Genomic DNA, 26,279 nt, shown 5'->3' on the forward strand with positions numbered 1-26,279 from the left:
GTGAGTGGGGTACGCTGGATCTGGATATCTAAATTCTATATATTTAAGAGACATTTTCTTTTATTGTGAAATACTACACATTGGTTGTCCTCTTATTTTTTTTCTGTTTTATACTCACGAGTTGGATTCTACACACTCGGAAAGCCAGACAGAGACATCTGAGTCGACATAACCAATCAGGAACGTAATCTTTTCCTTCTTTTCATTTTTGCGCTGTGTGTACTAAGACGGTTTACCATTTTCTGTATTTATTCTTGTTTGTAAATGTGGTGACATTTATTTTGAACCATCGGGTACCATAGCTGCATTGCGCCACTTGAGACACTTTCCTATTTCTTTATTACACCCAGAGTTCAGTTCTTTCTTGAAGTGCCCATGTCTCCTGCGGAGCCCGTCTATCCCCATGGTCCTTACGGAGTCCCAGCATCCTCTACGGACTACGAGAAAAAGATTTACCGGTAGGTTTAATCTTATTATTTTTTTCCCCCGGGGGCTGTCTGATACTCGTACGTATATGCGCATGATATTTTTAGAAGAAATATGTTACTAGTTTTCGAGAAAACTTCTTTTTATTGATAGAAAATAAAAAAGTACATTTATTGCAAAACTCTTCTGGTGGTTTTTGGTACATCTCAGACTGGGGTTAATGAAATTAGCGCACACTCTTGTCAAAAAAATTAAAAAGTAATGGAGCGGATTGTTTCCGAACGTCGCACCAAAACAGTTTGCTGTAGTACATAGGCAAGACCGTGCGGGATGATATTGGTCTGCAGGTCGCACCCAGACATACTGGCCGCTTAAAACTTTTAGCCAGGCGGAAAACTGCATCAGCGCAACGTTGCTCCGGCTCTGCTAAGTGGATAGAGTAGTTCGGTTCAACTTTATTGCTTAACTGGGATTGCTCCATTAAAGCAGCTATCCCACAACAAAGAAAGTTGTGTTTTGGTTATCAATGTGTCAAGCTAGAAGAATATGTTTCCTTTGTTTGTATCTTCAGTCTGCCATTAAGGATTTATAATTCAGCAGTGTCATGGATAACCATGGCAACAGTCACACAGCACGTGGAGTGAGCAGAGCGGCTTTGAGCTCTGTCCGCTATGTGCAATGTGACATCCTACCCCCTGTGCATTCACCTGACATGGGGGGTCATTCCGAGTTGATCGCTAGCTGAAAATGTTCGCTGCGCAGCGATGATGCAAAAAACGCCACTTCTACGCATGCGGCGCAATGCGCACGCGCAACGTACTTTCACAACGGCCGATGTAGTTTCACACAAGGTCTAGCGAAGCTTTTCAGTCGCACTGCTGGCCGCAGAGTGATTGACATGAAGTCGGCCTTTCTGGGTGTCAACTGACCGTTTTCAGGGAGTGTTTGGAAAAACGCAAGCGTGCCAGGAAAAACGCAGGCGTGGCTGGCCGAATGCAGGGCGTGTTCATGACGTCAAAACAGGAACTGAATGGTCTGAAGTGATCGCAAGCGCTGAGTAGGTCTGGAGCTACTCTGAAACTACACAAAATTATTTTGTAGCCGTTCTGCGATCCTTTCGTTCGCACTTCTGCTAAGCTAAAATACACTCCCAGTGGGAGGCGGCATAGCGTTTGCACGGCTGCTAAAAACTGCTAGCGAGCGATCAACTCGGAATGACCCCCATGAGCTTCTAAGTTTGTACATAACAGAAAGTAATTTTTATTTTGCAATCTCCGGAGAGATTTTGAAAAGGACATACTGATTTGTAGGACAGCTAATGTTTCATGATTCATGTTTGAACGGTATTTAGCTTGCTTTATAAAGAAAATAAATATTTAAACCTATGTGGGATTGCTGCTTTAATATTGACTACGACTATAAGGGAATATCATCATGATCGAATAAGATACTGGTCACTGGATCATCAATTACATCTTCACTTGAACCACAGTCTGATCTCTTGTCCACACAATGCCTTCTCCTGCGTCGGGTATAGACGGAACTGGGAGCCTCTGCCTCGCAATCTATGTCACCGACACTGTTCCTCTTGTGTAAAGCCGCCTGAAGGCAACAATAGAACCTGCAGAGATTTAAAAGGAAATATACATGCCCTTTGTGTCCAAGATGAGGTGCACTTTGCTGCAGATAATGTTTATAGATAAGGCAGCACCTCATCTCTTGCTAATACTGTTCCCAAACACCAAATATATGGACGGCACAGTTGGTGCTATGGTTAGCATTACTGCTGCACAGTGCTGATGTCTTGGGTCAGATTCCTAATTGTGTTGAGTTTGTATGTTCTCCCCATGCTTGTGTGAGTTTCTTCTGGGTGCTCAGTCTCCTCCCAAACCACAAATATATACTCGTAGGCTAACTGGCTCCCAACAAAAACTTAACATGTTGGAGGGACTATAGATTGTAAGCTCCACTGGGGCAGAAACTGATCTGAGTGTCAGAAAATCGCTCTGTAAAGTGCTGCAGAATATGTCTGTGTTGTATAAATTAATACATAATAGGGAGCCATTTTGTGTACTGCACAACAGTGCCTCATGAACTAGTGGCTGTATATAGAGGTTTAGTGTATAGAGGACTGCCTTCACACAATGTGGTCATATGAACGCTTTAATAGTCCTAATTATGTAATAATACCGAGATCTCTCAGAGGAAACCGAGAATAAAAATATTGTTCATATTATTTTACACACCTGGTAATTCTCTTCTTGTTCTCTCCCATCTTCTGATTCGCTGTTTGTACTAAAAATGCAATATATTCATTGCTCACCAAACATTTTCCCTGGTGGCACAAAGGCACTTCCAGGCAATGAGTACTACGCACCGCCTGCAATGAGAAATACAAACCATCTGCTCCATTATAATGACAACAATTACAAAATAATTTTTTTTTTCCCTATTCTTCTCGCCTCCATTTTTGGAAACACTTCCCCCTCACTGTACCTCGCACAAGCGGCCGCAGGCTGTCAATTAGGCTACGGCTTAAGGGGCACTGCGCCCAACAAAGCATGAACCATTCTGCGTATGCGATGTACATAAAACATTGGAGATGTACGTAATTCATAGTTTCTCTATGAGAGTCTGTTTGTTTGTAGAGGTAACCAAATCACTACACTAGCCGCTGTTTGACTTCTCTTCGCCATAATTCCTTCCTCATTTAGACACAGGAATAAATCCAGATAGACGGTGTTATGGGCCCTATACATTGGCTGAGCCGCCGAGCTGCCCGACGGCGGATACGGCCAACCCGGCGGTGGGGGGGCAGTGACGGGGGGGGGGGGGGGGGGAGGGGGTAAAGTTACTTCCCTCCCCCCGTCACACGGCTTCATAGAACTGCAGGCAAATATGGACGAGATCGTCCATATTGGCCTGCATGCACAGCCGACAGGGGACCAGCGATGAACGAGCGCGGGGCCGCACATCGTTCATCGCTGGTGCCTCCACACTCAAAGATATGAGCGTTATCTCATTCATTAATGAACGAGATCGTTCATATCGTGCAGTCATGTCAGCCAGTGTGTAGGGCCTATTACTTTTACACCTTGACAAAACCGTCATACACCCGGGCTAAATTACATCAAGCGGCCAGATTTGGAGATGATGGGGGCTCTTACCCCAATTGGCAATAGTGTGTATATAATTGAATCTTATAAAACATTACATTGGTAAGAAAAAACAATAATAAATATAGAAGGGAAATCATTGAATAACTTTGTTTATAGGTTCTAATCTAGACCCATGGAATTGTATCTGTTACCGGTCTGCCTGCTCTGTTATATTTTCAGGTTACGCCCCCTTTCATCAACAGAATGGCTAATATAGTAATTATTCCTCTTTCATTTGATTGTTTACAGATAACAATCCCAATCTCATTAGGTTACACGCTGCAACAAATCATTTCCGGTCTTTCAACTTAAAATTTAATAATTTTATGGTTTCCACAAGACGGTTTTTAACTTGCTGACCTGCGCAGCGGCCTTCTCTGTGCCACTAATATTACATGCTCTCAGTGCGGTCATACCCCATCCGCAATGACGTCTAGGTTACCCTTTGCCGCTAGACCATGGCACCCAATATATTGCATCAAGTATAGAGAGTGTTTCTTGCAGTATAAGCATCAACGACTAACAGATAATTACCATAATAATCTTCCCCTTCTTGCCAACGGTAATTCCAGAGTTCCGGAACCCTGAATTGATGGCGACGCTGTGCTGAACGGAAGAGCAGACAGAGATTATAATTGTTTAAAGGAGTCAGATTTGCAAAAAACCTATAGACTGTGTCGACGAACAGATCTTCGTCCTCCTTAATTATCACAAGTGGAGATGTTGTCCATAGCAACCAATGAGATTGTACTTATCATTCATCTAGCACCTTCTAGAAGATAATAGCTAGTATCTGATAATACATTTCTAAGGACCGGCTGTAATCTCCACTTTAAATGAAACGCATAAGAGGACTGTAGATAAGTCACATAACAAAACTGCAGGCAATTATAGTAAATATGTACTGTTCCTTTCAACAACTGCTGGCAGAACATCATCTTACTAGGAGCTGCGCATCCTTCAGCGTGCGACACTGGACATGCAGGACGAAGGGTTCAAATTTCAACACCGCGTTCCCTGTGGCTTTCTGAAGGGCTGCAAACTGAAGGAAGACGTCAATTAAAATGCTGACCCAATGAGCTAATCACAGTTACAGCTGTATTTAGGAGGCAGGGGACGGGGAACCCTAGAGTGTTTGACGAGAGTCAGATTGGTAGGTGGTGTGCACAAGATGGGTATGCGGTAATGAATGAGGATGACGGGTTACTGGTCAGTCACAGAAAACGAGGAGAAGTATTTAAGGAGCAACTGAAGATACTACGTCACAGCCTATATCAAAAGTTGTGTATAACTTGGTGTGATAATAATCCTGAAGTGTTTATAAATAGCTAAATATTTCCATAACACTCTTCTTCCACACCTCTTCAGCATATGACCCCATTATGGAGAAAGACCTTCCCATCACAATCCAGCAGATAGTAACTGAGAGGCTCACCGTCCTGCTGTGTGGGCTGGTGGCTTCCTACCAGCGGTGTCACAGCAGCAGGTGGGGTTCCTAAACTGTGCACCACAGCGCATACATTGGGGTGCCAGGAGCCGGTGGTCACATTCATTAACGGTCGCGCGCAGCCTTAGAGAAGCCATTTGCGAAGGCTACACGTGCATAGGTAAGTAGTGTCTTCTCTCCTCCCCACCAAAGGCGCTGTGTCGGGGATTGGAAGCACGATGGAGAGAATCATTAGCGGTACCTGGAGCGTACTCACCACATCATCGTTGCTGCACAACTCGTGAGTTACAAAAAGCCATGAGCAGTTCTGCTTCTGCACTACGGACAGGTCAGGACTCTGGGAGAAAGTCACATGCAAAATGAACGGATTATTAGAAAACAGTGATATGAGGATATGTTATTCCTGCCTTAATACAATGCATATTCACCACGGTGCAGGTAGAAGACAAAGTGTATCACAGACAAGTGATATTTGGGGGCTATATATTGCCCTATATACATGTATATATACCTAAATTGTTCTATATGACAAGAATACATTGCCCTTGTTTAGGTTGGTCTAGTAGGGCTGATAATGCAGTGTTACATTTTATCTTATTACTGGGGTTGAAAAATAGCAAACTGAAATGCTACATGTAATGCCCTCTCCAGTGTTATTTGACTGTTATGACAACAGGCAGAGTGATATAGCATTGTGTGTGTGATTGGTCAGTGAGCAGGGGGGCGGAGTCACTTTGCTCGCTGTGATTTGTCCTATCAGAAAAAGACGGGTGGAGTGATTCAGGGACTATTCTAAAAGCCGTTGCAGGCATAGACATCGTCACGTTAGCCTGCATTTTTAAAGCGGAAGTAATTTAAATGGCTAAGCCAGGTTATTAATACGGGATAACTGGCCATAATTGCGCCTTTGTCTGCAACTTGCATATTACATAAGCTCCACAGAGTTGTATTTGATTTCTATCAGTGAGAAGAAGACATCATAGCCGTGGACCTGGGAAGGAGTTGCAAGGGGGCCCCACATCCTAATGAGTTTTCATAGAGTGGGAGCACCAACATATTACCAAAGTTTAAGAGTCCATATGAATAGAGAATGGAAATCCCCATTCAAAAGCAAGAGGCAGGACAGGGTGTACAGTGTGCAATGTGTACTGTGACTTTTAGTTTCTTTGGAATGAACAAAGTGAGGAAGTAGTCGTGGAGAGACTAAGCAAGATAAAGATTAGTAAATCACCAGGCCCAGATGCCTTTCATCCGAGGGTTATTATGGAGCTTAGGTCACAGCTAGCAAAACCCCTAAACTTGATTTTCTATAGTTCAATTAGATCAGGCATGGTACAACAGGATTGGCGCATAGCTGAGGTAGTGCCTTTATTTAAAAAGGGAATTAAAAATAATCCTGGTAACTATAGACCAGTTAGTTTAACCTCTACAGTGGGTAAAATACTGGAAGGAATTTTGAGGGATAGCATAGAGGCTTATCTGCAGGCTACTAAGATTATTAGCAAAAGTCAGCATGGGTTTGTAAGGGACAGAACATGTCAAACTAACTTAATTCACTTCTACGAGGAAGTGAGCGAGAATCTTGACCAGGGAAAAGCAGTGGATGTGGTCTATTTAGATTTTACAAAAGCCTTCGATACAGTGCCTCACAGGAGACTGATCATCAAATTAAGGGAACTTGGCCTAGGATATACTATTTGTGCATGGATAAGTAACTGGCTGGATAACAGAGTACAACGAGTAGTGGTCAATGGGATGTCCTCTAGCTGGCACCAGTAGACAGCGAAATACCGCAAGGGTCCGTACTTGGGCCGCTACTGTTCAATATATTTATCAATGATCTAGGAATAGGCCTGGAAAGCACAGCGTCAATCTTTGCAGATGATACTAAACTGTGTAAGGTAATTAATTCAGAAAGCGATGTGGAGTCTCTACAGAATGATTTATTTAAACTTGAAACCTGGGCGTCTAAATGGAGAATGAAGTTTAATATAGAAAAATGCAAAGTTATGCATTTTGGGGGAAAAAACACATGCATCGTACACTCTAAATGGGGAAAATATAGGGGTAACTGTGGTGGAAAAAGATTTGGGGGTGCTCATAGATAATAGGCTTAATAACAGTACACAATTTCAAAATGCAGCAAAGAAGGCAAGTAAAGTGCTTGCGCGCATAAAACGGGGCATTGAGACAAGGGACGAGGATGTAATCCTACCGCTGTACAAATCATTGGTACGTCAGCACCTGGAATACTGGGGGTAATTCCAAGTTGATTGTGTTCAGCTTTGGGCACCATAAAAAAAGATATCGGGGAACTAGAAAGAGTTCAAAGGCGAGCTACTAAATTGATTAAAGGGTTAGAGACACTGGAGTACGAGGAAAGGCTTACTAGGTTAAATATGTATACACTAGAAAAGAGGCGACTAAGAGGAGACATTATTATTATCTTCAAATATGTAAAGGGTCATTACAAGGAGCTAGCAGGGGATTTGTTTATTAAAAGAACTCTGTATAGGACACGTGGGCACTCGCTGAGGCTAGAGGAGAGAAAATTCCCTACACAACGTAGGAGAGGGTTCTTCACGGTAAGGGCAATAAAGATTTGGAACTTCCTGCCGGAGAAGGTAATAATGGCGGACTCTGTAAATGCATTTAAAAACGGACTGGACACATTTCTAACTGGAAAAAGTATCGAGGGCTATACCATTTAACAGGGTGGTCTTCAGTATGCCGGCGGTCGGGCTCCCGGCGACCAGCATACCGGCGCCGGGAGCCCGACAGCCGGCATACCGACACTTATTCTCCCTCGTGGGGGTCCACGACCCCCCTGGAGGGAGAATAAACACCGTGCCCGTAGCGTGGCGAGCGCCGGGAGCCCGCAAGGGGCTCATTTGCGCTCGCCACACTGTCGGTAAGCCGGCAGTCGGGCTCCCGGCGCCGGTATGCTGGTCGCCGGGAGCCCGACCACCGGCATATCGTAGTGAACCCCATTTAACATACGGACATTTGGGTGGGTTATATTGTTTCTGTGTAGGGTAAATACTGGCTGCTTTATTTTTACACTGTAATTTAGATTTCAGTTTGAACACAACCCACCCAAATCTAACTCTCTCTGCACATGTTACATCTGCCAGCCCTGCAGTGCACATAGGGGGTCATTCCGAGTTGTTCGCTCGTCATTTTTTTTCCGCAACGGAGCAATTAGTCGCTAATGCGCATGCGCAATGTCCGCAGTGCGACTGCACCAAGTAAATTTGCTATGCAGTTAGGTATTTTACTCACGGCATTACAAGGTTTTTTCTTCGTTCTGGTGATCGTAATGTGATTGACAGGAAGTGGGTGTTTCTGGGCGGAAACTGGCCGTTTTATGGGAGTGTGTGAAAAAACGCTGCAGTTTCTGGGAAAAACGCGGGAGTGGCTGGAGAAACGGAGGAGTGTCTGGGCGAACGCTGGGTGTGTTTGTGACGTCAAACCAGGAACGACAAGCACTGAACTGATCGCACTGGAAGAGTAAGTCTCGAGCTACTCAGAAACTGCACAGAGAAGTCTTTTCGCAATATTGCGAATCTTTCGTTCGCTATTTTGATAAGCTAAGATTCACTCCCAGTAGGCGGCGGCTTAGCGTGTGCAAAGCTGCTAAAAGCAGCTTGCGAGCGAACAACTCGGAATGAGGGCCATGGTTTTGCCCAACTGCTAACAAATTTGTTGCTGCGATCAACTCTGAATTAGGCCCCATGTCAATAAGTACTACCAGCTTTGTAAAGAGAAAAGAACATCCGTGTGGTCTCCAGGAAGATACATCATCCGTTCCCTTACAACCATCCTTACAAGTATTATCCTAAGGATTACCTCATCGATGAGGATGATTCTCCCAGAGCAGGAGCTGGTGGTGAAGTAACAGTCCTGGAGATTGATGTCCCGCACAGTCTCCTCTATGTCCTTGTCCACACTTCCCTTCTTACTAAGGTCGGTCCTGAGAGATGACTGGAGCTTCCAGTGGGAAAAGGGCCCAGAGGACTCTGAGCTGGAGGATACAGATTGCGGCTTCACCAGGCTGCAAGGACTGATGTTGTTCTTCTGGTTCTCCAGACTGCAGGGGACACTCTGGTTCTGGGATCCCTGGAGATTACAGGGCGAGGCCTCCATGCTGCAGCAGGCTCTGTAGTTCTAGGGGATCCCCAATCTGAAGAAGCGGTCGTGGCTCTGTGGGGTTACACAATAAAAAGAGGAATCTGTGGGTACACCTGGCTGAGGGTAGGTTCCCTGATTCTGTGGGTACAAAATGCTGAGGGAGGGTTTCCTGGGTCTGTGGGTACACCTGGCTGAGGGAAGGTTCCCTGGTTCCGTGGGTACATAATGCTCAGGGAGGGTTTCCTGGGTCTATGGGTACATCCGGCTGAGGGAGGGTTAACTGGGTCTGTGGGTACACCCGACTGAGGGAGGGTTCCCTGGGTCTGTAGGTACAGTCGGCTGATGGAGGGTTACCTGGGTCTGTGGCTACACCCAGCTGAGGGAGGGTTTCCTGGGTCTGTGGGTACACACGGCTGAGGGAGGGTTCCCTGGGTCTGTGGGTACACACGGCTGAGGGAGGGTTCCCTGGGTCTGTAGGTACAGCCGGCTGAGTGAGAGTTACCTGGGTCTGTGGGTATACCCGGCTGAGGGAGGGTTCCCTGGGTCTGTGGGTACACCCGGATGAGGGAGGGTTCCCTGGGTCTGGGAGTGTGCACCGGGATGAGAGGGAGGGTTACAGGGAGTGTGAGTGTGCACTGGGTTGGGGGGGGGGGAATTACTGGGAGTGTGCACTGGGCTGGGGGGGGTTACTGGGAGTGTGCACTAGGCTGGGGGGATTACTGGGAGTGTGCACTGGGCTGGGGGGGGGTTACTGGGAGTGTGCACTGGGGGGGGGGTTTACTGGGAGTGTGCACTGGGGGGGGTTACTGGGAGTGTGCACTGGGCTGGGGGGGGGTTACTGGGAGTGTGCACTGGGCTGGGGGGGGTTACTGGGAGTGTGCACTGGGCTGGGGGGGGGTTACTGGAAGTGTGCACTGGGCTGGGGGGGGTTACTGGGAGTGTGCACTGGGCTGGGGGGGGGGGTTACTGGGAGTGTGCACTGGGGGGGGGGGTTACTGGGAGTGTGCACCGGGATGAGGGAGGGTTACTGGGAGTGTGAGTGTGCACTGGGATGAGGGGGGTTACTGGGAGTGTGAGTGTGCACTGGGATGAGGGGGGTTACTGGGAGTGTGAGTGTGCACCGGGGTGAGGGAGGGTTACTGGGAGTGTGAGTGTGCACTGGGCTGGGGGGGGGGGGTACTGGGAGTGTGAGTGTGCACTGGGATGAGGGGGTATACTGGGAGTGTGAGTGTGCACTGGGATGAGGGGGGGTTACTGGGAGTGTGAGTGTGCACTGGGCTGGGGGGGGTTACTGGGAGTGTGCACTGGAATGGGGGGGGGTTACTGGGAGTGTGAGAGTGCACTGCGCTGGGGGTACATACATCACAGAGCTCCGGTCCTTGTTGCTCACAGCAGCCTGTGTCTCCCCGGGGGAAGCTGCAGGGACCGGGCACAGCACTCACATCCCATCCCCGCTGCACACCATGGGGGCCGCCATATTGTGTACGGAAACACAGGGCAACCAATAGCCGGCACATGGGCTGTGTGGGAGTTTCCCGAAACAAACAAGGCGACCAATCATACGTCAGGGCAGGACACGCCCCCTGCTGAGCCGGTATATATGTGTGCTGTGTGCGTGTTTCCCCAGGGTCCTGGCGCCGGCAACTGCAGGGTGAGAGTACAGCGATGCTGGGCATAATGTGACACTGCTTATTATATATGTCTCTCTGTCTCTGTCTTCTGTGTCTCTGAGTGGTTACATAGCAGCAGTATGTGTCAGACTGTCAGTGCATGCTGAGACTTGTAGTTCCACACCATCTGGAGATCCCTCTGTCAGTGGTGCATTTCCCATTAGGCATGTGAGGTAGGTAGATAGGGGTGACACTTGCATGAAATCCCTGCTAGGCTGATGGCCAGAGGAGGCCAGGTGCTTCTGTTTTTATTGTTATTGTTTATTATTATTATTATGTAATTGGGGGAGGGCACATTGGTCAGTAGATTGTGGAGGGGTGAGTGAGGTTAGTGTTGCTTTGGCAGTACCTAATGTCGAGGGCAGTGATGGGGGTGGGGAGTGACTGATAATGTTGTGCCTAGGAGCATCATGACCCCTACATTTGCCCCGACCCTACATTTGCCCTGACCCCTGTGGCTGTGTACAGGTCTGCAGGCATCCTATAACTGCCCAGCACTGACTACATCCTGGTCCCTGCAAGACAAGTGGCTGCATCTCTATAGTCAGTAATAATACTGTATGTCATTGCACTCCGCCATACTGTGCTTTCATCTTTAGCACTGTAATTTAATAGAGGATCACCATACTGTCCCTATACACCGGGACACATACATTACACAGGTTCTGTGGCTGGCTAAAACCAGGAGAAATGCAGGCTTGAATTAGGCCAGCCACAAAACCTGTGTAATTCATGAGTGTCCCAATTTAAAGGGACAGTATGGTAAACCTAAATTAATATACTGTATTGGATAAACTCGGATATTACTGTTCCGAGGGTGGGCATGAGGCTCATATAAGGGGCGTCACTGGGGCAGAGTGAGGGTCATTGCTACAGAATGCCGCCATATGCAGTATAGGGGGAAGTAGTTACTCAGTGTGTAAGTAACATCTCCCTAATCATTAATGTTACACTTCTGTTAGTGAAAACTGTATTTCTCTGGCTTTGCTGCGTCATGTCTACAGAACAGTTACCTATCTGTGCAGCTTCCTATCTACAACTATCTCTGAGCAGCTTCCTATCTAGAACTTTGAACTGGAATGTGGCTCTTTTCAACCAAAATAAACACTGGGGAGTGCTGGGAACCGTGAATAAAACCACTGAGCCACGGGTGGGACTGACAGGTGTGTGCGTTGAATTTAGGTTACGGATGTGTCCCCAGGTTAGTAATCATCCCTCCCAACATAACCCCCTCCAGGAGGGACACAATGCTCTGCTTTTGGACTCTTCTCTTAATGTATGATTGCCGTCACTTGTGCTGAACAGGTTAATAGATAAGAAAGGTGTTTCAGCACAGGTGATGGTAATCATGCCTTAAGTGGGAAGTGCAGGAGCAGAGCATTGTGTCCTCCTGGAGAGGTTCTGTTGGGAGGTATGACATAGGTATGAGCACTGGGTCAGTATTAGGGTACAGCACAGGTGATGGTAATCATACAGTAAGAGGGAAGAGCAGGAGCAGAGCATTGTGTCCTCCTGGAGAGGTCATGTTGGGAGGTATTACATAGGTATGAGCACCGGGTCAGTATTGGGGTACAGTACAGGTGATGGTAATCATACAGGAAGAGGGAAGAGCAGGAGTAGAGCCTTGTGTCCTGGAGAGGTCATGTTGGGAGGTATGACATAGGTATGAGTACTGGGTCAGTATTAGGGTACAGCACAGGTGATGGTAATCATACAGTAAGAGGGAAGTGCAGGAGTAGAGCATTCTGTCCTCCTGGAGAGGATCATGTTGGGGGGTATGACATAGGTTTGAGCACTGGGTCAGTATTAGGGTACAGCACAGGTGATGGTAATCATACAGTAAGAGGGAAGGGCAGGAGCAGAGCATTGTGTCGTCCTGGAGAGGGTCATGTTGGGAGGTATGACATAGGTAAGAGCACTGGGTCAGTATTGGGGTACAGCACAGGTGATGGTAATAATACAGTAAGAGGGAAGAGCAGGAGCAGAGCATTCTGTCCTCCTGGAGAGGATCATGTTGGGGGGTATGACATAGGTTTGAGCACTGGGTCAGTATTAGGGTACAGCACAGGTGATGGTAATCATACAGTAAGAGGGAGGAGCAGAGCATTGTATCCTCCTGGAAAGGGTTGTGTTAGGAGGTATGACATAGGTATGAGCACTGGGTCAGTATTAGGGTTTCAGCACAGGTGATGGTAATCATACAGTAAGAGGGAAGAGCAGGAGCAGAGCATTGTGTCCTCCTGGAGAGGGTCATGTTGGGAGGTATGACATAGGTATGAGCACTGGGTCAGTATTAGGGTACAGCACAGGTGATGGTAATCATACAGTAAGAGGGAAGAGCAGGAGCAGAGCATTGTGTCCTGTTGGGAGGTATGAGTACTGGGTCAGTATTAGGGTACAGCACAGGTGATGGTAATCATACAGTAAGAGGGAAGAGCAGGAGCAGAGCATTGTGTCCTCCTGGAGAGGTCATGTTGGGAGGTATGACATAGGTATGAGCACTGGGTCAGTATTAGGATACAGCACAGGTGATGGTAATCATACAGTAAGAGGGAAGAGCAGGAGCAGAGCATTGTGTCCTCCTGGAGAGGTCCTGTTGGGAGGTATGACATAGGTATGAGCACTGGGTCAGTATTGGGGTACAGCACAGGTGATGGTAATCATACAGTAAGAGGGAAGAGCAGGAGCAGAGCATTGTGTCCTCCTGGAGAGGGTCATGTTGGGAGGTATGACATAGGTATGAGCACTGGGTCAGTATTAGGGTACAGCACAGGTGATGGTAATCATACAGTAAGAGGGAAGAGCAGGAGCAGAGCATTGTGTCCTCCTGGAGAGGTCATGTTGGGAGGTATGACATAGGTATGAGCACTGGGTCAGTATTAGGGTACAGCACAGGTGATGGTAATCATACAGTAAGAGGGAAGAGCAGGAGCAGAGCATTGTGTCCTCCTGGAGAGGACATGTTGGGGGGTATGACATAGGTATGAGCACTGGGTCAGTATTAGGATACAGCACAGGTGATGGTAATCATACAGTAAGAGGGAAGAGCAGGAGCAGAGCATTGTGTCCTCCTGGAGAGGTCCTGTTGGGAGGGATGTTGTAATTGTTGCACTTGACCGGCTACTTCCAACACACACTGGGGACATTCAGACCTGATTGCAGCAGCAAAGTTGTTAGCAGTTGATCAAAACCATGTGCACTGCAGGTGGGGCAGATGTAACATGTGCAGAGTTAGATTTGGGTGGGTCATATTGTTTCTGTGCAGGGTAAATACTGGCTGCTTTATTTATACACTGCAATTTAGATTTCACTTTCAACACACCCCACCCAAATCTAATACCCCTTTCACATTGCATCAAAAACCCGGTATATTGCCGAGTTTTAGCCGTGTCAACCCGAGTCGAGCTGCAGTGTGAAAGCGCCATATTGAGTTTACCGAGTCCAACAACCCGGTATTTCAACCCGTGTTAGAAGAAGGATCCTTCACGGCTCGGACCCGGTTCATTTAGCAGTGTGAAAGCCTCAGACCCGGTATATTCAACCCTGGAATCTTAAAAAGGAGGTGATAGGCTGTCTCCCTGCATGATGTCACCAGCCTGAACCAGGAAACAGGCAGCACTTGGTAAACCGTTTTAATTGGATGAACCGGGTTCAGTGTGAAAGGCACCAACCTGGGAATAACCCAGCTCCAAAATGCGATTTGAAAGGGGTATCGCTTGTTTAGACCTTAACGGGTTTGTGATGTGAAAGTGGTATAACTCTCTGCACATGTTATAGCCTTTGCAGTGCACATGGTTTTGCCCAGCTTCTAACAAATTTGCTGCTACTATCAGGTCTGAATTACCCCCAGTGTGTGTTGGAAGTAGCTGGTCACGTGCAGCAATTGCTACATACCTACCAAAAGTCCAGAAGCAGAGCATTCTGTGTCCCTCCTGGAGGGGGTCATGTTGGGAGGGATGATTACTAACCTGGAGACACGTCCATAACTCAAATTCAAGTCACACACCTGTCAGGTGCCTATATACTCTTCAGCAATGTACAATCCGATGTAAGATAATCACTCCCAGTGAGGGTGGGGAGGGTCTGGAATTATACATTTTGGCACTGGCATCCAGTTTGAGGCGTGACCCCGTCAGAAGGTTCCTGCCCTGTGTGGTCAGACTTGTTTACAATAAGTATAAGCTCTTGATCATACAGAAATACATATCATGTGTGTTGCAGATAAAGGAACATGGCGGCAGTGGGGAGAGTCATGCGTGCGATCCGGGTGCTGGAATTCGGGAAACCTGATGTTCTTAAGCTCTTCACCGATGTCCCGCTGCCTTCCCCAGGAGACAACCAGGTACAGGCCTCTGCTTATCCGTTACTGAAGCTGAGATGGTGTATAAAGTGGTATGTCCTCATTAAACAAAAGGAGCCACGTTTACACCATGACCAGCAGTCACTCCCTCATTTGGGACCCTGCTGTTTCTACAGTGCAGCCTCCTCTCCCATCCATCGCTGCTCCCGAGATCGTACTGCGGCAAATGAAATACTGAATTGGCTCAAAATTGCTCGCTACGCTATGGGGCAGCGAGCACTTCTGAGCAAGTACGGGCCGCAGTAAAGTGCGGCGGCTGCTGCGATGATTTGCTCCTGTGATATAATCACAGCTAATTGGATTGATCCCAATGTGTGTGATCGCCCTTCTCTCCCATTAGCTATGCTTGGTGAATGATGGGAGAATGCTATCTGACCCTGTTAATGCACCAGACAGGGGGAGGGAATACGTGTCCAATCCAACAAATGCAGCAACTCGCTGTTTGAAATGTACAAACGCTGATGGTATTGTGCCTCTAACCTTCACTGCAGCTGCTCCTGCGACCAGATGGTGGGAGGGCTCCGGGTGCCAGGGCCGCTTATCTGTTATAGAGCTTTGGACAGCTAGCAATTGATTTTTATTTTAGAACTCCATTCCTGTGCTTAAGTCTGATCTGATGCATGTGCAATTGGCGCTCTTATTTTTTGGCGCAGTGTGCTGAGATCTGTCCGCATTGCCACTTGTGTCTCAATCAGGCCCCACATGTACAGGGAGCAATGATTCCTCTCTTGGGGACCAGGAGGTAAATTTACTAAAGCTTCTAAAACAGAGAATTGGTGATGGCAACCAATCAGACGCTGTATCATTTCTCTATTGCCTTTTAGAAAATAGACAACATGTTATTGGTTGCTATGGGCAACATCACCAATTCTGTTTTTAGAAGCTTTAGTAAATTTACCCCCAGGGTGGATGTTTTTATTAAGTGTTTCCTCCCCCTCCCTCCCTGCTTTATTTAAAGGTTTTAATCAGAGTTCACGCGTGTGGGGTGAACCCAGTGGACACTTATATCAGAGCTGGTGTCTATGCCCGGAAGCCGAACCTGCCGTACACCCCTGGCTCTGACGTAGCCGGAGTTGTGGATGATGTTGGGAAAAACGTAACCTCGTTTAAGGTAGGTGATACATTTCTATGCTGTACATTTTTTATTTTTTGTTTGAAGCGTATACAATAAGTGGACAGTAATACTGGGTATCTGTCACTGCTGGCACACGTTTGAGCTGGCGCTTTTGAAAGGGGCATGCAGCAGTTTCTATTACTTTTCACTGACTGAACTGCAAACTTTCACCTACTTTTTAAGATTCCAAAAATCAGAAATGATTGTGGCAAATTTGGCCTCCAAGTTACAGTATGTAATAATCCGGGCTTTGTCTTACACAAGATACCTCTGTATTGCACGGAATAGCTGTATATGGTTTCTTTATAAGCAGTATTTATAGGTCAGGGTATAAGGGACTGTGACAACAAAGATGGCATTTTTCTGTTGCATTGGGGCTCATTGGGTAAGTACAGACTATAATAAGACTTGGTTGCATGCTGCACTTCATGAAATATTACCGCCAAATGCTGACCCAAATACATATTAACATATACAGGGGCAGATTTATCAACGAGAGATATTCTTGTTATCACTAGTTACAAATTATAGATGGTGCTCCAGCCAATCGCCTCTTGTCATTTTTCAAACACCTGACAGTTGGGAGCTGATTGGCTGGAGCACCATATATCCTTTGTAACGAGTGATAACAAGAATATCTCTCGTTGATAAATTTTCCCTTAAGATTTTATCATGTAAGGGGCAGCACGGATGGTGTAGCGGTTAGCATTATTGCAGCACTGCACTGAGGTCATGGGTTCAATTCCCACCATGTCCCTAACTGTGTGGAGTCTGTATATTATCCCCGTGCTTGCGTGGGTTTCCTCCAAGTACTCTGCTTTTCCTCCCAAAATCCAAAAATATACAGGTAGGTTAATTGGCTGCAAACAACAATTAACCATAGCATGAATGTGTGCGTGTACATGTGGTAGGGAATATAGATTGTAAACTCCACAGGGGCAGGGACTGATGTGAATGGCCAAATACTCTTTGTAAAGCGCTGCGGAAATATGTCTGCGCTATATAAATAACTGATAATAAAAAATAAATACATGTAAGATAAGTACACATAGCATGTACAAATTATTGTTTGTGTTACACCGATAAATTGGTTAATACTGACAATCGATTTTCTGATCTGTAGTTCCGAAGCAAAAGTCTGCCACAATCTCCCTATATGGAGCAGTGTTTGTGCATTCTCAATAATCTGCCCATATTGCCTATGTTTCTCTGACGTCCTAGTGGATGCTGGGAACTCCGAAAGGACCATGGGGAATAGCGGCTCCGCAGGAGACTGGGCACAAAAGTAAAAGCTTTAGGACTAGCTGGTGTGCACTGGCTCCTCCCCCTATGACCCTCCTCCAAGCCTCAGTTAGATTTTTGTGCCCGAACGAGAAGGGTGCAATCTAGGTGGCTCTCCTGAGCTGCTTAGGGTAAAAGTTTAAATTAGGTTTATTTTCAGTGAGTCCTGCTGGCAACAGGCTCACTGCATCGAGGGACTAAGGGGAGAAGAAGCGAACTCACCTGCGTGCAGAGTGGATTGGGCTTCTTAGGCTACTGGACATTAGCTCCAGAGGGACGATCACAGGCCCAGCCATGGATGGGTCCCAGAGCCGCGCCGCCGTCCCCCTTACAGAGCCAGAAGAGCAGAAGAGGTCCGGAAAATCGGCGGCAGAAGACGTCCTGTCTTCAATAAGGTAGCGCACAGCACCGCAGCTGTGCGCCATTGCTCTCAGCACACTTCACACTCCAGTCACTGAGGGTGCAGGGCGCTGGGGGGGGGGGGGGCGCCCTGAGACGCAATAAAAATACCTTAGATGGCAAAAAAGACATCACATATAGCTCCTGGGCTATATGGATGCATTTAACCCCTGCCAGAATACATAGAAAACCGGGAGATAGGCTCCGCCCCCTTATCGGCGGCCTTATCTCCTCAGCACACTGGTGCCATTTTCCCTCACAGCTCCGCTGGAGGGAAGCTCCCTGGCTCTCCCCTGCAGTCACTACACTACAGAAAGGGTTAAAAAAGAGAGGGGGGGCACTAATTACGCGCAGTATTAAAGATACAGCAGCTATAAGGGGAAAAACACTTATATAAGGTTATCCCTGTATATGTATATGTATATATATATGTATGTATGTATGTGTGTGTATATATATATATATATATATATATATATATATATATATATATATATATATATATATATATATATATATATATATATATATAGATAGATAGATAGCGCTCTGGTGTGTGCTGGCAAACTCTCCCTCTGTCTCCCCAAAGGGCTAGTGGGGTCCTGTCCTCTATCAGAGCATTCCCTGTGTGTGTGCTGTATGTCGGTACGTTTGTGTCGACATGTATGAGGAGAAAAATGATGTGGAGACGGAGCAGATTGCCTGTAATAGTGATGTCACCCCCTAGGGGGTCGACACCTGAGTGGATGAACTGTTGGAAGGAATTACGTGACAGTGTCAGCTCTGTATAAAAGACAGTGGTTGACATGAGACAGCCGGCTACTCAGCTTGTGCCTGTCCAGACGTCTCATAGGCCGTCAGGGGCTCTAAAGCGCCCGTTACCTCAGATGGCAGATATAGACGCCGACACGGATACTGACTCCAGTGTCGACGGTGAAGAGACAAATGTGACTTCCAGTAGGGCCACACGTTACATGATTGAGGCAATTAAAAATGTTTTACACATTTCTCTATCGTCCTAAGTGGATGCTGGGGTTCCTGAAAGGACCATGGGGAATAGCGGCTCCGCAGGAGACAGGGCACAAAAGTAAAGCTTTTACAGGTCAGGTGGTGTGTACTGGCTCCTCCCCCTATGACCCTCCTCCAGACTCCAGTTAGATTTTTGTGCCCGGCCGAGAAGGGTGCAATTCTAGGTGGCTCTCATAAAGAGCTGCTTAGAGAGTTTAGCTTAGGTTTTTTATTTTACAGTGATTCCTGCTGGCAACAGGATCACTGCAACGAGGGACAGAGGGGAGAAGAAGTGAACTCACCTGCGTGCAGGATGGATTGGCTTCTTGGCTACTGGACATGAAGCTCCAGAGGGACGATCACAGGTACAGCCTGGATGGTCACCGGAGCCACGCCGCCGGCCCCCTCACAGATGCTGAAGCAAGAAGAGGTCCAGAATCGGCGGCTGAAGACTCCTGCAGTCTTCTTAAGGTAGCGCACAGCACTGCAGCTGTGCGCCATTTTCCTCTCAGCACACTTCACACGGCAGTCACTGAGGGTGCAGGGCGCTGGGGGGGGGGCGCCCTGGGAGGCAAATGAAAACCTTTAAAAAGGCTAAAAATACCTCACATATAGCCCCAGAGGCTATATGGAGATATTTACCCCTGCCTAAATGTACTAAATAGCGGGAGACGAGCCCGCCGGAAAAGGGGCGGGGCCTATCTCCTCAGCACACGGCGCCATTTTCTGTCACAGCTCCGCTGGTCAGGAAGGCTCCCAGGTCTCTCCCCTGCACTGCACTACAGAAACAGGGTATAACAGAGAGGGGGGGCAAAATAAATGGCAATATATTAATATAAAAGCAGCTATAAGGGAGCACTTAATCATAAGGCTATCCCTGTCATATATAGCGCTTTTTGGTGTGTGCTGGCAGACTCTCCCTCTGTCTCCCCAAAGGGCTAGTGGGTCCTGTCTTCGTATAGAGCATTCCCTGTGTGTCTGCTGTGTGTCGGTACGTGTGTGTCGACATGTATGAGGACGTTATTGGTGTGGAGGCGGAGCAATTGCCAAATATGAGGATGTCACCTTCTAGGGGGTCGACACCAGAATGGATGCCTTTATTTGTGGAATTACGGGATAGCGTCAACTCGCTTAAGCAGTCGTTTGCCGACATGAGGCGGCCGGACACTCACTTAGTGCCTGTCCAGGCGCCTCAAACACCGTCAGGGGCTGTAAAACGCCCCTTGCCTCAGTCGGTCGACACAGACCCAGACACAGGCACTGATTCCGGTAGTGAAGGTGACGAATCAACCGTATTTTCCAGTAGGGCCACACGTTATATGATTTTGGCAATAAAGGAGATGTTACATTTAGCTGATACTACAGGTACCACTAAACAGGGTATTATGTGGGGTGTGAAAAAACTACCAGTAGTTTTTACCGAATCAGAAGAATTAAATGACGTGTGTGATGAAGCGTGGGGTGCCCCGATAAAAAACTGCTAATTTCAAAGAAGTTATTGGCTTTATACCCTTTCCCGCCAGAGGTTAGGGAGCGCTGGGAAACACCTCCTAGGGTGGACAAAGCGCTAACACGCTTATCAAAACAAGTGGCGTTACCCTCTCCTGAGATGGCCGCACTTAAAGATCCATCAGATAGGAGGATGGAAAATATCCAAAACGGTATAGACACACATGCAGGTGTTATACTACGACCAGCTATTGCGACTGCCTGGATGTGCAGTGCTGGGGTAGTTTGGTCAGAGTCCCTGATCGAAAATATTGATACCCTGGACAGGGACAATATTTTACTGTCGTTAGAACAAATAAAGGATGCATTTCTTTATATGCGTGATGCACAGAGAGATATCTGCACACTGGCATCACGGGTAAGTGCTATGTCCATTTCGGCCAGAAGAGCTTTATGGACACGACAGTGGACAGGCGATGCGTAGAGGAGTTATTTGGGGTCGGTCTATCGGATTTGGTGGCCACGGCTACGGCCGGGAAATCCACCTTTCGACCTCAAGTCACTCCCCAACAGAAAAAGGCACCGACCTTTCAACCGCAGCCTTTTCGTTCCTTTAAAAATAAGAGAGCAAAGGGCGATTCATATCTGCCACGAGGCAGAGGACGAGGGAAGAGACAGCAACAGGCAGCTCCTTCCCAGGAACAGAAGCCCTCCCCGGCTTCTACAAAAGCCTCAGCATGACGCTGGGGCTTCGCAAGCGGACTCGGGGGCGGTAGGCGGTCGTCTCAAGAATTACAGCGCGCAGTGGGCTCACTCGCAGGTAAATCCCTGGATCCTGCAGATAATATCTCAGGGGTACAGGTTGAAATTAGAGACAGAGCCACCTCGCCGTTTCCTGAAGTCTGCTTTACCAACGTCCCCCTCAGAAAGGGAGACGGTTTTGGAAGCCATTCACAAGCTGTATTCTCAGCAGGTGATAGTCAAGGTACCTCTTCTACAACAAGGAAAGGGGTATTATTCCACTCTTTTTGTGGTACCGAAGCCGGATGGCTCGGTAAGGCCTATTCTAAATCTGAAGTCCTTGAACCTGTACATAAAGAAGTTCAAGTTCAAGATGGAGTCACTCAGAGCAGTGATAGCGAACCTGGAAGAAGGGGACTTTATGGTATCCTTGGACATCAAGGATGCGTATCTCCACGTTCCAATTACCCCTCACACCAGGGGTACCTCAGGTTCGTTGTACAAAACTGTCACTATCAGTTTCAGACGCTGCCGTTTGGTTTGTCCACGGCACCTCGGGTCTTTACAAAGGTAATGGCCGAGATAATATTTCTTCTTCGAAGAAAAGGCGTATTAATTATCCCATACTTGGACGATCTCCTAATAAGGGCAAGGTCCAGAGAACAGCTAGAGATGGGTTTAGCACTATCTCAAGAGGTGCTAAAGCAGCACGGATGGATTCTGAATATTCCAAAATCCCAATTAATGCCGACAACTCGTCTGCTGTTCCTGGGGATGATTCTGGACACAGTTCAGAAAAAGGTTTTTCTTCCCGAAGAAAAAGCCAAGGAGTTATCTGACCTGGTCAGGAACCTCCTAAAACCAGGAAAGGTGTCTGTACATCAATGCACAAGAGTCCTGGGAAAAAATGGTAGCTTCTTACGAAGCAATCCCTTTCGGCAGATTCCATGCAAAGGGATCTGTTGGACAAATGGTCAGGGTCGCATCTTCAGATGCACCTGCGGATAACCCTGTCGCCGAGGACAAGGGTATCCCTTCTGTGGTGGTTGCAGGAGGCTCATCTATTGGAGGGCCGCAGATTCGGCATGCAGGATTGGATCCTGGTGACCACGGATGCCAGCCTGAGAGGCTGGGGAGCAGTCACACAGGGAAGAAATTTCCAGGGAGTGTGGTCGAGCCTGAAAAAGTCTCTTCACATAAGCATTCTGGAACTAAGAGCAATCTACAATGCTCTAAGCCAGGCGGAACCTCTGCTTCAAGGAAGACCGGTGTTGATCCAGTCGGACAACATCACGGCAGTCGCCCATGTAAACAGACAGGGCGGCACAAGAAGCAGGAGGGCAATGGCAGAAGCTGCCAGGATCCTTCGCTGGGCGGAGAATCACGTGATAGCACTGTCAGCAGTATTCATCCCGGGCGTGGACAACTGGGAAGCAGACTTCCTCAGCAGACACGACCTTCACCCGGGAGAGTGGAGACTTCATCCAGAAGTTTTCCACATGCTATTAAACCGTTGGGTAAAACCAATGGTGGACATGATGGCGTCTCGCCTCAACAAAACACTGGACAGGTATTGCGCCAGGTCAAGAGATCCGCAGGCAATAGCTGTGGACGCGCTGGTAACACCTTAGGTGTACCAGTCGGTATATGTGTTTCCTCCTCTGCCTCTCATACCAAAGGTATTGAGGATTATACGGCAAAGAGGAGTAAGACTAGTGGCTCCGGATTGGCCAAGAAGGACTTGGTACCCGGAACTTCAAGAGATGGTCACGGACGATCCGTGGCCTCTACTTCTGAGAAGGGACCTGCTTCAGCAGGGTACTTGTCTTTTTCAAGACTTACCGCGGCTGCGTTTGACGGCATGGCGTTTGAATGCCAGATCCTAAAAGGAAAAGGCATTCCAGAAGAAGTCATTCCTACCTTGATAAAGGCAAGGAAGGAAGTCACCGCGAAGCATTATCGCCGTATTTGGCGAAAATATGTTGCGTGGTGCGAGCAGAGGAGTGCTCCGATGGAGGAATTTCAACTGGGTCGTTTTCCTACATTTCCTGCAATCAGGATTGTCTATGGGTCTCAAATTGGGATCTATTAAGGTTCAAATTTCGGCCCTATCAATATTCTTCCAAAAAGAATTGGCCTCAGTCCCTGAGGTCCAGATTTTTATCAGAGGAGTACTGCATATACAGCCTCCTGTGGTGCCTAAGGTGGCACCGTGGGATCTAAATGTAGTTTTAGATTTCCTCAAATCCAATTGGTTTGAACCACTAAAGAAGGTGGATTTGAAATATCTCACATGGAAAGTGACTATGTTACTGGCCCTGGCTTCGGCCGGGAGAGTATCTGAACTGACGGCTTTGTTTTATAAAAGCCCTCATTTAATTTTCCATTCGACATAGGGCAGAGCTGCGGACGCGTCCGCATTTTCTCCCTAAGGTGGTATCAGCGTTTCACCTGAACCAGCCTATTGTAGTGCCTGCGGCTACAGACGACTTGAAGGACTCCAAGTTGTTGGACGTTGTCAGAGCCTTAAAAATATACATTTAAAGGACGGCTGGAGTCAGAAAATCTGACTCGCTGTTTATACTGTATGCACCCAACAAGTTGGGTGCACCTGCTTCTAAGCAGTCGATTGCTCGTTGGATTTGTAACAAAATTCAACTTGTACATTCTGTGGCAGGCCTGCCACAGCCTAAATCTGTTAAGGCCCATTCCGCAAGGAAGGTGGGCTCATCTTGGGCGGCTGCCCGAGGGGTCTCGGCATTACAACTCTGCCGAGCAGCTACGTGGTCAGGGGAGAACACGTTTGTAAATTTTTACAAATTTGATACCCTGGCAAAGGAGGACCTGGAGTTCTCTCATTCGGTGCTGCAGAGTCATCCGCACTCTCCCGCCCGTTTGGGAGCTTTGGTATAATCCCCATGGTCCTTTCAGGAACCCCAGCATCCACTTAGGACGATAGAGAAAATAAGAATTTACTTACCGATAATTCTATTTCTCGGAGTCCGTAGTGGATGCTGGGCGCCCATCCCAAGTGCGGATTATCTGCAATACTTGTACATAGTTATTGTTAACTAATTCGGGTTATTGTTTAGGAAGCCATCTTTCAGAGGCTCCTCTGTTATCATACTGTTAACTGGGTTTAGATCACAAGTTGTACGGTGTGATTGGTGTGGCTGGTATGAGTCTTACCCGGGATTCAAAATCCTCCCTTATTGTGTACGCTCGTCCGGGCACAGTACCTAACTGGAGTCTGGAGGAGGGTCATAGGGGGAGGAGCCAGTACACACCACCTGACCTGTAAAAGCTTTACTTTTGTGCCCTGTCTCCTGCGGAGCCGCTATTCCCCATGGTCCTTTCAGGAACCCCAGCATCCACTACGGACTCCGAGAAATAGAATTATCGGTAAGTAAATTCTTATTTTCTGATAATACGAGTACCACCAAAAAGGGGTATTATGTTCGGTGAGGAAAAACTACCTGTAATTTTCCTGAATCTGAGAAATTAAATGAGGTGTGTGATGATGCGTGGGTTTCCCCCGATAACAACTGATAATTTCTAAAATGTTATTGGCATTATATCCTTTCCCGCCAGAGGTTAGGGTGCGTTGGGAAACACCCCCTAGGGTGGATAAAGCGCTCACACGCTTGTAAGGGCTCTACCCTCTCCTGAGATGGCCGCCCTTAAGGATCCTGCTGATAGAAAGCAGGAGGGTATCCTAAAATGTATTTACACACATACTGGTGTTATACTGCGACCAGCAATCGCCTCAGCCTGGATGTGCAGTGCTGGGTTGGCGTGGTCGGATTCCCTGACTGAAAATATTGATACCCTAGATAGGGACAGTATATTTTTGCCTATAGAGCATTTAAAAGATGCATTTCTATATATGTGTGATGCACAGCGGAATATTTGCCGACTGGCATCAAGTCTAAGTGCGTTGTCCATTTCTACCAGTAGAGGGTTATGGACACGACAGTGGTCAGGTGATGCGGATTTCAAACGGCATTTGGAATTATTGCCTTAAGGGGAGGAGTTATTTGGGGTCGGTCTTTCAGACCTGGTGGCCACGGCAACAGCTGGGAAATCCACGTTTGTACCCCAGGTCGCCTCTCAACATGAGAAGACGCCGTATTATCAGGCGCAGTCTTTTCGTGGACAAGCGGGCAAAAGGTTCCTCATTTCTGCCCCGTGACAGAGGGAGAGGAAAAAGGCTGCAGAAATCAGCCAGTTCCCAGGAACAGAAACCCTCTCCCGCCTCTGCCAAGCCCTCAGTATGACGCTGGGGCTTTACAAGCAGAATCGGGCACGGTGGGGGGCCCGTCTCAATGAATTTCAGCGCGCAGTGGGCTCACTCGCAAGTAGACCCCTGGATCCTTCAGGTGATATCTCAGGGGTACAAATTGGAATTCGAGACGTCTCCCCCTCGCCGTTTCCTAAAGTCGGCTTTACCGATGTCTCCTGACAGGGAGACAGTTTTGGAAGCCATTCACAAGCTGTATTCCCAGCAAGTGATAATCAAGGTACCCCTCCTGCAACAGGGAACGGGGTATTATTCCACACTTTTGTGGTACCGAAGCCGGACGGCTCGGTGAGACCGATTCTAAATCTAAAATCTTTGAACACTTACATACAGAGGTTCAAATTCAAGATTGAGTCACTCAGAGCAGTGATTGCGAACCTGGAAGAAGGGGACTACATGATGTCTCGGGACATCAAGGATGCTTACCTTCATGTCCAAATTTACCCTTCTCACCAAGGGTACCTCAGGTTTATGGTACAGAACTGTCACTATCAGTTCAGACGCTGCCGTATGGATGGTCCACGGCACCCCGGGTCTTTACCAAGGTAATGGCCGAAATGATGATATTCCTTCGAAGGAAGGGAATTTTAGTTATCCCTTACTTGGACGATTCCCTGATAAGGGTAAGATCCAGGGAACAGTTGGAGGTCGGTGTAGCACTATCTCAGGTAGTGTTGCGGCAGCACGATTGGATTCTCAATATTCCAAAATCGCAGCTGGTTCCGACGACTCGTCTTCTGTTCCTAGGGATGATCCTGGACACAGTCCAGAAAAAGGTGTTTCTCCCGGAGGAGA

The 26,279-nt window shown here is 47.5% G+C and overlaps 2 protein-coding genes across 3 annotated transcripts in view; one reads left to right on the top strand and one right to left on the bottom strand.

Moving 5' to 3' along the window:
• Positions 1 to 570: 570 nt before the first annotated feature.
• On the bottom strand, positions 571 to 10,701 carry TYW3 (tRNA-yW synthesizing protein 3 homolog). 2 transcript variants are annotated; one of them, XM_063939076.1, is made up of 7 exons: positions 10,524 to 10,698; positions 8,881 to 9,234; positions 5,288 to 5,368; positions 4,528 to 4,626; positions 4,119 to 4,190; positions 2,673 to 2,806; positions 571 to 2,047 (listed from the first exon to the last, which is right to left on the bottom strand). In XM_063939076.1, exons 2-7 carry the CDS (start codon positions 9,175 to 9,177, stop codon positions 1,843 to 1,845), a joined length of 888 nt encoding a protein of 295 aa, XP_063795146.1. In that variant the 5' UTR covers positions 9,178 to 9,234; positions 10,524 to 10,698; the 3' UTR covers positions 571 to 1,842. The 2 variants fall into 2 exon arrangements, with proteins under 2 accessions (XP_063795146.1, XP_063795147.1); XM_063939077.1 differs by having other exon boundaries at positions 1,899 to 2,028; positions 10,524 to 10,701.
• A 21-nt stretch (positions 10,702 to 10,722) lies between these two features.
• LOC134957295 (quinone oxidoreductase-like) overlaps positions 10,723 to 26,279 on the top strand; it is a 40,041-nt gene continuing 24,484 nt past the window's right edge. Inside the window, exons 1-3 of the mRNA XM_063939075.1 lie at positions 10,723 to 10,813; positions 15,054 to 15,174; positions 16,151 to 16,303. Of these exons, the coding sequence (XP_063795145.1) occupies positions 15,064 to 15,174; positions 16,151 to 16,303 (264 nt within the window). The 5' untranslated portion in view covers positions 10,723 to 10,813; positions 15,054 to 15,063. The remainder of the gene's footprint in view (positions 10,814 to 15,053; positions 15,175 to 16,150; positions 16,304 to 26,279) is intronic.

The sequence above is a fragment of the Pseudophryne corroboree genome, chromosome 9 (genome assembly GCF_028390025.1).
Source record: "Pseudophryne corroboree isolate aPseCor3 chromosome 9, aPseCor3.hap2, whole genome shotgun sequence".
NCBI classification, from domain to species: Eukaryota; Metazoa; Chordata; class Amphibia; order Anura; family Myobatrachidae; genus Pseudophryne; species Pseudophryne corroboree.